The 13772-nt window shown below is 59.7% G+C and overlaps 1 protein-coding gene across 1 annotated transcript in view; it reads left to right on the top strand.

Annotated features, from left to right (window-relative positions):
• Positions 1-7667, top strand: part of CUNH1orf21 (chromosome unknown C1orf21 homolog) — a 71569-nt gene extending 63902 nt beyond the window's left edge. The window contains exons 4-6 of the mRNA XM_056109597.1: positions 4315-4391; positions 5033-5093; positions 7510-7667. Coding sequence (XP_055965572.1) covers positions 4315-4391; positions 5033-5093; positions 7510-7548 — 177 coding nt within the window. The 3' untranslated portion in view covers positions 7549-7667. The remainder of the gene's footprint in view (positions 1-4314; positions 4392-5032; positions 5094-7509) is intronic.
• Positions 7668-13772: the final 6105 nt, after the last annotated feature.

The raw sequence follows: 13772 nt of genomic DNA, 5'->3' as shown, positions 1-13772 counted from the left end.
CCCGTGTACACACATTCACACCCATACACGTACTCACCTACACACCCGCCTGTGCGCACACGCACACAGACTGGTACACACACGGACACACTCGTGTACACGCACTCACACCCGTATGTGCACAGCACACATCCTCGTGTACACACACCCCCGTGTACATGCACTCACCTCCACACATATCCGTCCATACGCACACACACACAACATACTTACCCACACACACCTGCACACATGCGCTGTGTGTGACACCTCTTCCGGCTGCTGCCCCTCTCCCTGGTGTCCGTGCCGGGGTGGGCAGCCGGGTACCCAGGAGCAGGAAGGGGCCTCGAACTGGCTTTGGAAGTGGCAGGACAGAGTCAGGTCTGCAGTGGCCACGGCCGGCTGGACACTGGCTGGACGGTGACCTGGGCCTGGAGGTTGGTGGCCAGTTCCGGCCCTGCTACGAGCGGGGTGAAGCGTCCCTGCGGGGCCCAGGCCCCCAGGGCTAAGTTTAGCCGGCAGAGACGAGAGCAGCAGCGTCGTCCTGGAGGCAGGGGCTATTTTCCGTCACACTGAGTCACTGTCATTGCGGGACCAAGCGTCACACACTCGCCGCCTTCCTGCCACGTCCCCTCCCGCCCCCCACTGAGCCTGGTTCTGTCTCTCGGAGCAATGAGCTGCTGCAGCCTGGCCCACCCCTCTCCAGAGGGTGTGCGGGGTGGCAGCCCCTCGAAGCGAGGCTGCTGGAACCTTCTGGTTGGAATTGTCCCCCCCTGAAATCTATTTGACAGCCAGGCTCATGGCTAGAGGTTCGGAACTTGCAGGACAGGATAATCTAAACATTGGAAGGGTGACTGGTTCTGGGGCCGGAGCGATAGCCCAGCGGGAAGGGCTTTAGCCTGGCACGCGGCGGACCCAGGTTCAATCCCTGGCATCCCCTAGGGTTCCCCGAGCACCACCAGGAGTGATTCCTGAGTGCAGAGCGGGAGTCTACCCTGAGCATCGCCAGGTGGGACCCAAAAAGCAATCAAGCAATCAATCAATCAATAAAGAGTGATGAACCAGGGACCTGGGCAGTAGGTCAGCAGGTAGGGCGTTAAATAAATAAAATAACAAATAAATAAAAAACACAAGCAGTAGCACAGCGGGAAGGGCGTTAGCCTGGCATGTGGCCGACCCGGGTTTGATCCCCGGCATCCCTTAGGGTCCCCCGAGCCCCACCAGGAGTGATCCCTGAGTGCAGAGCCAGGAGTCAGCCCTGAGCATCGCCGGGTGGGACCCAAAAAGCAAAAAAAAAAAGTAACTTGTTCTTTCAGTGCCATCTATTACAGGGGCAACTGTTACTCTCTGGCAGGGACCCCCTGAACCCACTGGGTTCCCGGCATGGGTCAGTACTATGCGTTGGCCATCAGCCAGTGTTTCCGAGTTTCTCTGTCCTGCCACCCACTGCCTTTTATTTTGAGGCAGGGACCACACCCGGCGATGCTCAGGGCTGACTCCTGGCTCTGAGCTCAGGAATCACTTCTGGTGGGGCTCGGGGAACCCTGGGGGATGCCAGGGATCGAACCCGGGTCAGCCGCATGCAAGGCCAATGTCCTATCTGTTGTGGTATTGCCCAGGCCCCCAGTTCATCACTATTGATTGATCGATTGCTTGTTGGGTCCCACCCGGCGATGCTCAGGACTGACTCCCGGCTCTGCACTCAGGGATCACTCCTGGCGGTGCTCGGGGGACCCCGGGGGATGCCGGGGATCGAACCCGGGTTGGCCTCATGCAAGGCAAACACTCTATCCGCTGTGCTATCGCTCCAACCCCGACGTCTTCTATTTTGAGACCCAGTGCACACGCTCATGAATCCCTCAGCTCTGTCGCCACCTGGCGTTTCCGGAACATGGGATTTATTCAGGAGCGTTTTCTTGGCGTCCCGCTTCCCTGCGGACCCTGAGAGCTGAGGGTCCCGTTTCCTGCCGGCGAGAGTTTTGGTTCCGCTCACTTAAACGGCCCCTCCCTCCGGGGGAGCACCTGCATGTCATTTAGCTTTCGATTGAGTCCCGGGCTTGGGCAGGTGGCAGGTGGGATGCTGATGGATGTTTCTGCCAGAGTGATGGGGAACTGGACGCGTAATGAAGCCGCTTTGCGAGGTCCATCTGCGCTTCAGGCCCCAGTGGACGGGGCGAGTGGCTGACATCGAACAGATGTTTGTGGATTTGTGGTTTTGTTTTTTTTGCTTTTTGGGTCCCACCCGGCGATGCTCAGGGCTGACTCCCGGCTCTGCACTCAGGAATCGCTCCTGGCGGTGCTCCGGGGACCCTCGGGGATGCCGGGAATCGAACCCGGGTCGGCCGCGTGCCAGACCAATGTCTTCCCTGCTGTGCTATCGCTCTGGCCCCAGATGCGTCTATTTTCATTTAATTTAATTAATTTATTTATTTGCTCTTTGGGCCACACCCAGCGATGCTCAGGGTTCCTCCTGGCTCTGCACTCAGGAATCACCCCTGGCGGTGCTCGGGGGACCCTAGGGGATGCCGGGGATCGAACACGGGTCACATACCAGGCCCCTTCGCACTGTGCTATCGCTCCAGCCAGAACAGATGTTTATTAGACATGACTGCGCCCCTAGCTCACTGATCCAGCTGCAGGGGACCTGTTGTAGGACCCTCCGCCCCCCCAGGGCACAAATCCTTTCTGACTCTCCCACGAGGAAACCCAGAGTCTTCCTCTGGGCCAGGCCCTTTCTCCCGCACCTTCTCCTGGAGTTGAGACTGTCCTAACCAGGAGAGAATTTCCTTGGGTGGAAGGGATCCCGACTTCCACTTTCACCTCCTCTCTGCGTCTCGTTGCCTGGGTTCCAGCCAGCCTGGGGGAGTCCATAAACCATCTCTGTTTGCCATCGAAGGACGTTGTCAGGCCCAGAGGCAGAGCATTGCTAAGGGAGGTTCCGGAAGCCGCTGGAGGGGTGTGGAAGGGACCGGAGCAGTGGTGGACCCGTCTGTTCTGGAAGTGGTTCCAGGGCCGCGGCTCCAGGCTGTGGGGTCCCCAGGAAGGAGGGTCCTGACCACTGGCCTCCCCCTGCCTTCCTGGTCTGCCTGCACAGTGAGCTCACGGCGGCGACCTCGTCTGTCCACGGCTCTGGGGTGGCCGGCTGGACACCGGCTCTGGGCCGCCCAGGTGCCTGGACTCCGCCTTCTTGAGCAATGGGGTGTCTGTGCCCAGGGCCAGTGGCCCAGCTGCAACCACGGTTGGTTGTCGGAGTGGACGTAGTGGGTGCTCCGGGGTCCAGTTCTCTGGAGCCGGAGTGATAGCACAGCGGGGAGGGTGCTTGCCTGGCATGCGGCCGACCCGGGTTCGATCCCGGCATCCCATAGGGTCCCTCGAGCACCACCAGGAGTGACTCCTGAGTGCAGAGCCAGGAGTCAGCCCCGAGCATCGCCAGGTCGGACCCCAAAACCGGCTTCCAAGAACCCAGCACGTTCCTGACTGCTTAGTGGTCCCCGTGGAGGCGGGGAGGTTCCATCCAACCAGACTCGGGCTCGGCCTGGCTCTCACCTGTACAGGCATCCAGAACCTTCTCCCAGGCCGCTCATGCACAGCCCAGCTCCTTGAGATGGTCCATGAGGGCCCCAGGCTGGTTTCCATCCGCGAATATCCATTCTGACGAACGCCCACTGGCTCGGACGTTCCCTGAGGTGGGACAGTTAAAGGGGCCGGAGAGATTGGACGGCAGGAAGGCACTTGGCCTTGCACATGGCCAACCCAGGTTCGAGCCCCCAGCACCAGTTATGAGACCCCTGTAACCAGCACGATCAGGAGTGACCCCTGAGTGCAGAGCCAGAAGTAAGCCCTGAGCATCACTGAGTGTGGCCCCAAACTAAAAACAAGCAAACAAAAACTTGACCTAAGACGAGAAGCCTTCCCTGGTTTGCCGAGAGAACCGGGGGTGGGGTGGAGAGATCCCTGAGCACTGGTCTAGGAGTACCCCTGAGCACTGCTAGGCGAGTCCCTCCCCAAAATTCCAAATTCATCACATAAGTAAAATAATTCCCAAGATAAGCCAGGACTTCCTGGCGTCAGAACCCTGCGGTTCTTCGATTCTCTTGCTGGTTCCCTTAAACCCACTTCAATTTCACATGTCCAGGATTTGCTAATCGGCCCTGGCCCGCCACGGTCTCCGTGACAACAGGCCGTGGCATCTCCCTCGACGTCGGGGGTCTGTGCCCTGTGCCGAGGCCACCCCAGAGGGTCCCGGCTGCCCGCTGTTCCCGTCCCTGCCGGTGAGGCAAGCCCAGACCCTCACCACGACCCCAGTGACCCCCTCCGTGTGGCCGTGTGTTGCAGGAGAAAAGCGCCGGTTCCAACATCAGACTGAAAACAAACAGGGAGATCCCGGGCCTGGTGCACCAGCCTCGAGCAAAGTAAGTCCCTTCTCGTCTCCTCGCCGCGTTGTTAAGCGTCGCGCTCGGGTGCGGGGTGCGTTCCCTCAGCCCCTTGAGTGACCGCCCGCTGCGGTCATTGGGGACAGGTGGGACCCACGACCGACCCCACAAGGTATAGAGCTGCTGATTCAGATCAGAGAGAAGAAGGGCTAGAGACACAGCCCAGCGGGGAGGGCGTTGGCCTTGCACGCGGCCGACCTGGGTTCGATCCCCGGCATCCCATAGGGTCCCCCAAGCACCGCCAGGAGTGATTCCTGAGTGCAGAGCCAGGAGTCAGCCCTGGGCATTGCCGGGTGGAACCCAAGAATAGGAAAGGAGGGAGGGAGGGAGGGAGTTAGGAAGGAGGGAGGGAGGGAGGGAGGGAAGGAAGGAAGAAAAGGAGGAGGAGAAGGGAGGGAATGAGGGAGGGAGGGAGGGAGGGAGGGAGGAAGGAAGGAAGGAAGGAAGGAAGGAAGGAAGGAAGGAAGGAGAAGAAATAGCGCAAGAGTTAAGATGTTGGTGCCGGAGTGAAAGCACAGCGGGGAGGGCGTTGGCCTGGCACGTGGCCGACCCGGGTTCGATCCCCGGCATCCCCTAGGGTCCCCCGAGCACCGCGGCTCTGACCCTGTCTTGTCTTGCAGTATGCACATCTCAGAGAGCCAACAGGAGTTTTTCCGAATGCTGGACGAGAAGATCGAGAAGGTGAGGCTCAGGGTTTGACTCCCATGTGCGGGGGCCGTTTGTGAGGGTGGCAGAGGTCCACGGAAATTCCGTCTCCCTGCTGAGACAAAGAACGTGGCCAGGGTGGGGAACGGGGAGGATGCCCGGGGCAGAGACTGTGGAGGTCCTCGAATCACAGGTGCTACTTGGGGTGGGGATGGCGGTGTGCGAAGTCTGGGGGAGACCGTGAGACCTGCATCCCCCCCCTCCACTCCCCGAGGCCCAGCCCACCCCTCACGGGAGGTGGGCAGCATCCCTCCTGCTTGCTAAATGGCTGCAGGTTTCGTGGCCTGTCGCTAAAATGCCTCCCTCAGATCTGTGGGTCAGAATCGGCTGCTTTATACAGAGGTGGGAAACTGAGGCACGGAGTTTTGGGCATCAGCACCTGGGGTTTGCAGGCCCGGCACATGTGACATTCATTGTCCGCACGGAACTGGGTCTTGGGGGTTCAGTCAGCAGAATGAGACGCTAAATAAATCCGGCAGTGAGGAGGATTTATCGGGCTCGTGTGCCAGGGGGTCTTCAGCGTGCGCTGGGGGCCAGGGGACGAGCCCCAGGGACAACTCTGGCCTAAGCCCTAAGGCTTCTCCTGGGCTTGGGCACCACCAGGTCTGACCCTCCCCCCCCCCCAAGAATAAAGAAACTGAAAGACAAAAAGAAATGGGAACTTCTTCGGAAGAGCAAAGGTCCGAAATTCAGAATAGTTCCACTCAGCCTTGAAACAGTTTCCTCAGGTTTAATTCTTCTGGATTTGAGACCAGAGCGATAGTACAGCAGGGAGGGCGGTGGTCTGGCATGCGGCCGACCCGGGTTCGATCCCCGGTATCCCCTAGGGTCCCCCGAGCACCGCCAGGAGTGAGTCCTGATTGCAGAGCTGGGAGTCAGCCCTGAGTGTCACCGGGTGTGGCCCCCTCCCCCCCCCAAAAAAAAAACCAAAAAAGAAAAATAATAAAAGAGGAAAGAGCAGAGTGAGCCCAGGAGACCCAGCCAGCGTGTGCGCGGGGGGCCGGTGCCCCTGAATGACCGCTCAGTTCCCAGACAGCCCTTCCTTGTCTGCCTTGGGGCCTGGGGTTGGGGCCGCCAAGGGCTGCCCAGTGCCCAACACAAGGACCCTATTGTCGCAGGGGTGCCGCCCGGACCCTCCCCACAAAGCCCCCCATTGCTCTTGGCAGGGGGGTGGTTGCTTCCGCAAGAGGGGCTGGGGGCTCCCCACTTCCTGCTCGTCCCCTGGAGATGAGGCGTGAGACTCAACAGCCTCCTGGCGCCCGTCCCAGACCCAGGGGGGCCCCTGACACTTGGCGCTCGGTGCGACCCGCCCGCCCGGGAGAGGGCACGCGTCGAAGCCAAGAAGGGCCCGAGAGGGAGATTCTGGCCGCCTCTCCCCGCACCTGGAGATTCCCGTCTGCAGAGCCGAGAGCTGGGAGGGACACGGCGGGCCTCCGTGACTCCGGGTTCGCTGAGAGCTAACGGGCCGGTTTTACCTCCCCATTTCCATCCATCTGTTGTTTCTGGACCCTCCCAGACTTCTGAGCCCCGGGACCCCCCCGACCCAGCCCCACTCTAGCTAGGGCAAACTTCATTTACATCTGCCACATTTCACGGCATCACTGCCACACCCAGGTTTTTGACAACTGAGATCGTTTTTTAAATTTTTTTTTTTTTTGGTGTGTGGGGGGTGGTGGTGGTTTGGGTCTCACCTGGCGATGCTCAGGGCTGACTCCCGGCTCTGCACTCAGGAATCATTCGTGGCGGTGCTCAGGGGATCCTAGGGGATGCCAGGGATTGAACCCGGGTTGGCCGTGAGCAAAACAAGCACCTTCCCTACTATCCATCGGTTTGGCCCCCAGGAAACCACTTTTTTTCTTTTTCTTTTTTTTTTTTTTTGCCTTTTGGGTCACACCCGGCAATGCACAGGGCTTCCTCCTGGCTCTGCACTCAGGAGTTACCCCTGGCGGTGCTCAGGGGACCATATGGGATGCTGGGAATTGAACCTGGGTTGGCCGTGTGCAAGGCAAACGCCCTACCTGCTGTGCTATTGGTCCAGCCCCAGGAAACTACTTCTTGAATATTATTGTTTGTTCAGTTGGTGTTTCTTGGTTTTTGTTTTGGTTTCGGGCCACACCTGGCGATGCTCAGGGCTGACTCCCGGCTCTGCGCTCAGGGATCACTCCTGGCGGTGCTTGGAGGACCCTAGGGGATGCCCGGGATCGAACCCGGGTTGGCCGCGTGCCACCCGGACTTGCTGATATTTAACCCAGCCTCATCCGCCGTGGACTGGAGCAAAGACTTTGCAGAGTCTTGCCTTCCCCCTAATCCCGCAAAGTGGGTCTTGTGCGGAGACTCAGGGACCCCTGCTGGGCGGTTCTCCGGATGTTTCTTCCTCCCCCACCCCCCGCAGGGTCGCGATTACTGTTCGGAAGAAGAAGACGTGACATAACGTCCATGCGGCCCCCAACCCTGGAGCGACTGCTGTGTAAATAGGTCACACCCCCGTGGAAACCGTCTCCTGCCAAGGACTAGTGTCTGGTCCGACGACCGTGTCCCTCCACGCCGAAAGACGATGGTCCTGTCGCCCGCGCCCCCTTCGATCACCGTGCTCCCTCTCGCGCCCGCCAGAGGGGCGAGTGAGTGCTCCCGCCACATGGACCGTTCTGGAACTTTTTTGGGTCTCTTCCCGCCCACCCCCTCCGCGTCTGGGGACGGCGGCCAGCGTTCTGGGGCCACCCCCCCCTGGGAAAGAGACTTGTGCATTTTTGTCGAGGTTCTGCGGCCTGTTTCGGAGTGAGTGAGGCCGGGCTGAGCTCTGTGTTCGAATCCTCGACTTCTCCCAACACCCCCGCCCCCCCCCCCCACTGGGGCAAACCGGCCCTCATTTCCTTCAGGGGGGGCGTGATGCTGAGTTTTGGGGGTGGGGTTGACGGCCACAGCCCGGCCGGCGTCGGCCGTGGTGGGAGTCGGGGGCGTCTGTGCCCCCGCTCGCCGGCTGTGCCCGGATGAAGTGTGATTGCAATCACTCCCCGACTTTTTTTCTAAGAAAATAAACATTTTACTGTTTTTATGTAGCTTGGTCTTCTCCTGTTCCTCCAGTTCCTGCTGGACGCTGATACTAGGGCCAGGGGTGGGGTGCAAGGGGCCGGACGCTGGCACTCGGCAGACTTTGGGGGGCTCCTCCCCTCACGGCTGCCCGCTCTGTTGCTGCCAAATTAATTCTGTGTTTCTTCCATTTTCATCTTCTCCTTCCGAGACATTCAGACCCTGGGGTGGCCTGTCCGTCCCTGGCCCCCTGACCTCACCCACTATTTGGGGGCCGGGGGAGGATGACATTTGGGGACCCACTACCACCACCACCAGTGTCTTAGGAGAAAGTGCCAGGAATGCTAGATGTAGGGGAAAATTGCAGAAAAAAATTGAGTTTTATTTTTCCATGCACTGTCGCACTGTCCTCCCGTTGTCCATCGATTTGCTCGAGCGGGCACCAGGCACGTCTCCATGGTGAGACTTGTTGTGACTGTGTTTGGCATCAGAAGATGCCATGGGGAGCTTGCAGGCTCTGCCGTGCGGGTGGGATCCTCTCGGGAGCTTGCCGGGCTCTCCGAGAGGAATGGGGGAATCGAACCCGGGTCGGCTACGTGCAAGGCAAATGCCCTGCCCGCTCTGCTATCACTCCAACTCTTATTTTTCCGTATCCTATCAAAATGTCACAGGTTTACGCAAACCACTGGTTCTATTTCTGATAGCTTTGTCAAGGATTCTCTTGGTTATTTTTTTTTTGGGTGGGGGGGAGGGAAGTGCCCCATGCAGTGACAAGGTAAAAGACCAGCTGAGGTTTTGGGTTTGTTTTTTTGGGTCTCACCTATGGGATGCCAGGATCGAACCCGGGTCGGCTGCATGCCAGGCAAATGCCCTCCCCACTGTGCTATTGCTCCAGCCCCAGGTTTTGGGGTTTTTTTTCCCCTTTTTTTGGGTCCCACCCAGAGATGCTCAGGGCTGACTCCGGGCTCTGCACTCAGGAATCACTCCTGGTGGTGCTCGGGGGACCCTAAGGGAAGCCAGGGGATCGAACCCGGGTCGTCTGTGTGCAAGGCAAACGCCCTTCCTGCTAGACTATGTGTCTAGTCCCGTGACTCTTATTATTATATTATTATTATTATTATTTTGACCTTTTTGGGTCCCCCCCCCCCCGGCGATGCTCAGGGCTGACTCCCGGCTCAGCACTCAGGGATCACTCCTGGCGGTGCTGGGGGGGACCCTAGGGGACGCTGTGGATCGAACCGGGGTTGGCCGCGTGCCAGGCAAACGCCCTCCCTGCTGGGCTGTCGCTCCAGCTCCTGTGTCCACATTCTCCCGGGACCGAGCCTGACCCTGCGTGTTTATTGCATCCACACTGGTCCCCCGTATTGGCCTCTCCGAGGCCCCAACTGCCCACCCTGGGCCCCTGGTGAGCCGCCCTGGGTTGCTGCCTCTCCCAGGAGGCGCCCGGCTGGAAGGAAGCTCAGACCAGGCCTCCCGCGTGCCCAGCGTGTGAAGCCTTCCAGAACCTTCCGGAACTCCCCCTGGGTGACTCTGTAGCACCTGCCGTGCTCAGCGCCTCTGTGGTCACCTGGGCCTGGGGCCCTGCTCACAGAACTGCCCGCCCCTCTGGGGACAGTGTCCTCAGGTCTAGAGGCCATGGGGCCGTGGGGAGAGGCCGCCGCCCCCTACCCTGCAGGCGGGTCCCCACTACTTGCTCTCCTGGCCCCCACGAGGACAGGCCTGGCCGGGGGCCTGTGGGCAGGGCCACGGCAGCCGTGAGTCTGGAGACCCAGCATGTTCCGGATGGTTCTGGGACGGCTTGGATGGTCCTTGAAGTGGGGCTGGGTGGGGCTCGGGGCAGGCGGACAAAAGGGCAGATGGACGGGAAAATGGATGGACAGGCAGGTGGACAGTGGACAGGGAGATGGGTGGACGGACAGATGGACAATGGACGAGCAGATGGGTGGACGGACAGATGAACAGACGGACAATGGATGAGCAGATGGATGGACAGACAGTGGACAGACGGACGATGGACGAGCAGATGGATGGACAGGCGGACAGTGGATGAGCAAATGGATGAATGGACAGACGGACAGTGGACGAGCAGATGGATGGACAGATGGACGGGCACTGAATGAGCAGATGGACAGACGGACAGTGGACAAGCAAATGGATGGACAGATGAACAGACAATGGATGAGCAGATGGATGGACAGACAGTGGACAGACGGACAGTGAACGAGCAGATGGATGGAGAGAACGGACAGACAGTGGACTAGCAGATGGATAGACGGACAGATGGAGAGTGGACAGACGGATGGATGGACACTGCTCAGGAGCTGCCCCCTCCCACCCATTAACCGGAACTGAGTGCTTCCTGATAGAGCTGGAGGCACCGAGTCTCCCTGTGTCGTCCCCGCCCCGCCCCTCTCCCTCTCCTCACCGCTGCTCCTGCAGCTCCTGTGGGAGGCGGCTTGGATGTCTGGGAGCCCGAGAACCTGCTGGAAGCCTGCGCCTCCCCAGCCCAGCCCCCACCCCAGCCCGGAGGGCCCAGGGGCCCCTTCCCGCCTCTTCCCGAGCGCGTGGCCCTTCCCAGAGCTATTTTTAGCCGCGTTGAGCAAGATTTCCAGGCCGGTGAAGGAACTGCGTCTCTGCCAGGACCTCAGGGATAGCGACTCAGGCCCCCTGAGCGCGGGACAGCCGGGATCCAGGCGCCGCCTTCAGGGAAGGTACAGTTCCAGCTGATCTCGCGCCAGCGTTTCTGCTGCAAGCCCGACATGCAGTGACCTTTGACAAGGAAAGACAGGGCGGGGAGACAGCACAGCAGGGAAGATGCTCGCCTGGCGCACGCCAACCTGGGTTTGATTCCCCCGAGCACCGCCAGGAGTGATCCGTGAGCACAGAGCCAGGAGACAACCCTGAGCATCGCCGGGTATGGCCTCCAAAGACAGACACACAACATGTACCTGCATCTAGAATCAACGTGTGCAGATCATACATATGCACAGCACACAGTGACATGGAGAAGGATGGTTCTAGAAACTTCTCCAGTGGGCTCTCCTGCACGGAGCCCCCCCCCCACACACACACCCTCCCCGCACCACCTCGTGCCCAGATAACTGTGGACAGTCTGCGGTCGCCGGGCAGCAGCAGGACAGGTGATTGTGAGGGTCTCTCTGCCCGATTGCAGCTTCCAAGGCCTCCAAACACTTGATGAGGCTGTGCTGCCCCAGGAAATGCGCCGCATACAGTGCTCCCCAGGAAGTCTCCAGTGCTCCTCAGATAGTGCTTCCCAGGGAGTGCTCCCCTCGAAGTGCTCCCCAGACTGCTCCTCAGAAAGTGCTCCCTAGATAGTGCTGCCCCAGGAAAGGACCCGCATAACAGTGCTTTCCAGGAAGTGTTCCAGTGCTCCTCAGGGAGTGCTCCCAGGGAGTGCTCCAGTGTTCCCCAGGAAGTGCTCCCTAGATAGTGCTGCCCCAGGAAATGCCCCACATACAATGCTCTGCAGGAAGTGCTCCCCAGATAGTGCTGCCCCAGGAAATGCCCCACAGTGCTCCATGGGGAGTGCTCCACGTGCAGTGCTCCTCTGCCACAGTCCACTGGGACCTCCCAGGCACTTTCTGCTTGCAGGAGAACCACCAGAACTTGGGTTTTTCCGTTTATTCTTTTTAATTCTTTTTTCCTGTCTTCCTTCTTTCTCTCCTTCCCTCCTCCTCCCTCCCTTCTTCCTTTCCTCCCCCCTCCCCCCCCCACCTTCCTATTTCGTTTTTGCTGCTGGGAGCAGGAGGGTCTGACCTCCCCCCACCCAGGATTCCTGGCCTTGGACATGCTCCCCAGGCTGGGGGAGACGGAGGTGGTGAGGGCAGGGGGGAAGCAGCCTCGAAGCCGGCCGCCCGTTGCCCCCCCCCCCCCCCCCCCCCCCCCGTCTCCCCGCAGACCCCACCCACCCGCCTGGCTGCATGGGAGGGGCTGAATGGTCTATTCAGACTCCAGAACAATCCACAGTGCAGGGGCTGTGGCTGGGCTGAAACGCGGCTTTGTGTGGCCCGTGTGATAATCCCTCCCTGTTCTGCTGAAGTCTGGAGCCCCCAGAGTGTGTGTGTGTGTGGGGGGGGGGGGGGTATTTCCGCCCTTCACACCGTTTTTCCTTCCTTCTTTCAGTTCTTCCCAGAGACTGTGCCCAGAGGTCTGGGTTAGGTCTGGATTATTCTGGAATATTCTTTTCTTGGCGGGATGGGGGAGGGGGGTTTGGGGGAGGTGCTCAGGGCTGACTCCCGGCTCTGCACTCAGGGATCACTCCTGGCAGTGCTCGGGGGGCCCTAGGGGATGCCGGAGATTGAACCCGGGTCGGCCACGTGCCAGGCAAACGCCCTCCCCGCTGGGCTATGGCTCCAGCCCCTCGATTTAAACAATTACATCTAAGAGATGGCAAAGCAGTCCTGTGGAAATTCTAGAGAGTTCATCATTTTAATTTGGTAAGCTATAATATTAATCATATCTCCTAATTAGCACTCATTCTATGGATGCTTTTTTTTTTTTTTTGGCTTTTTGGGTCCCACCCAGCGATGCTCTGGGCTGACTCCCGGCTCTGCACTCAGGAATCGCTCCTGGCGGTGCTCGGGGGACCCTATGGGATGCTGGGGATCGAACCCACATGCAAGGCAAGTGCCCTCCCCGCTGTGCTATCGCTCCAGCCCCACATTCTAGAATCTTAATCTTGTCCTATTGGGTAGAAGCTCATGACTTATCAGGAGTTGGGTAAATAGTCCAGCAGGGAAGGTGTCTAGCTGGCACGCAGCCAACCCGGGTTCGATCCCCAGCATCCCATAGGGTCCCCCGAGCACCACCAGGATCAGAAGTGGTTCCTGAGTGCAGAGCCAGGAGGAACCACTGAGCATCGTGGGGTATGAGGAAGGAAGGAAGGAAGGAAGGAAGGAAGGAAGGAAGGAAGGAAGGGAGGGAGGGAGGGAGGGAGGGAGGGAGGGAGGGAGGGAGGGAGGAGGGAAGGAAGGGCGGGAGGAAGGAAGGGAAGGAAGGGGGAGAGAGAGAGAGAGAGAGAGAGAGAGAGAAGGGTTTTTGTAGGGGAGCCATAGACCAGTGGGGAGGGCGTTTGCCTTGCACACAGCTGACCCGGGTTCGATCCCCAGCATCCCCTAGGGTCCCCCAAGCACCGCTAGGAGTGATTCCTGAGTGCAGAGCCGGGAGTCAGCCCTGAGCATCGCCCGGTGTGGCCAAAAGACACACAACACACACACACACACACACACAAACCCTCAGGCCAGGGGCAGGAGTGATAGCACAGCGGGAAGGGCGTTTGCCTTGCACGCAGTTGACATGGGTTCGAGTCCCGGCATCCCATAGGGTCCCCCCAGCACCACCAGGAGTGATTCCTGAGAGCAGAGCCAGGAGTCATCCCTGAGCACCGCCGGGTGGGACCCAAACAAACACAAGAGTTGGTGTCGGGGTGGCTGGGAGGCTGGGAGGTTGGAAGGTTATAAAGCCCTTGCTGGGTTCCGGGCCGGGCGGGACACAGCCGAGAGGCATGTGGAGTCCAGAGGAGACAGGCCTCAGTGCTCATTTTTCTGAAACCCACTGTGGGGGGGGGGCGGGGGGTGGAGTCGGGGGAAGTGACATGACTTGCCCAAA

The sequence above is a fragment of the Sorex fumeus genome, unplaced genomic scaffold (genome assembly GCF_029834395.1).
Source record: "Sorex fumeus unplaced genomic scaffold, SorFum_2.1 ptg000317l, whole genome shotgun sequence".
In the NCBI taxonomy this organism is placed as follows: domain Eukaryota; kingdom Metazoa; phylum Chordata; class Mammalia; order Eulipotyphla; family Soricidae; genus Sorex; species Sorex fumeus.
This window is presented reverse-complemented; position numbering and strand designations above follow the sequence as displayed.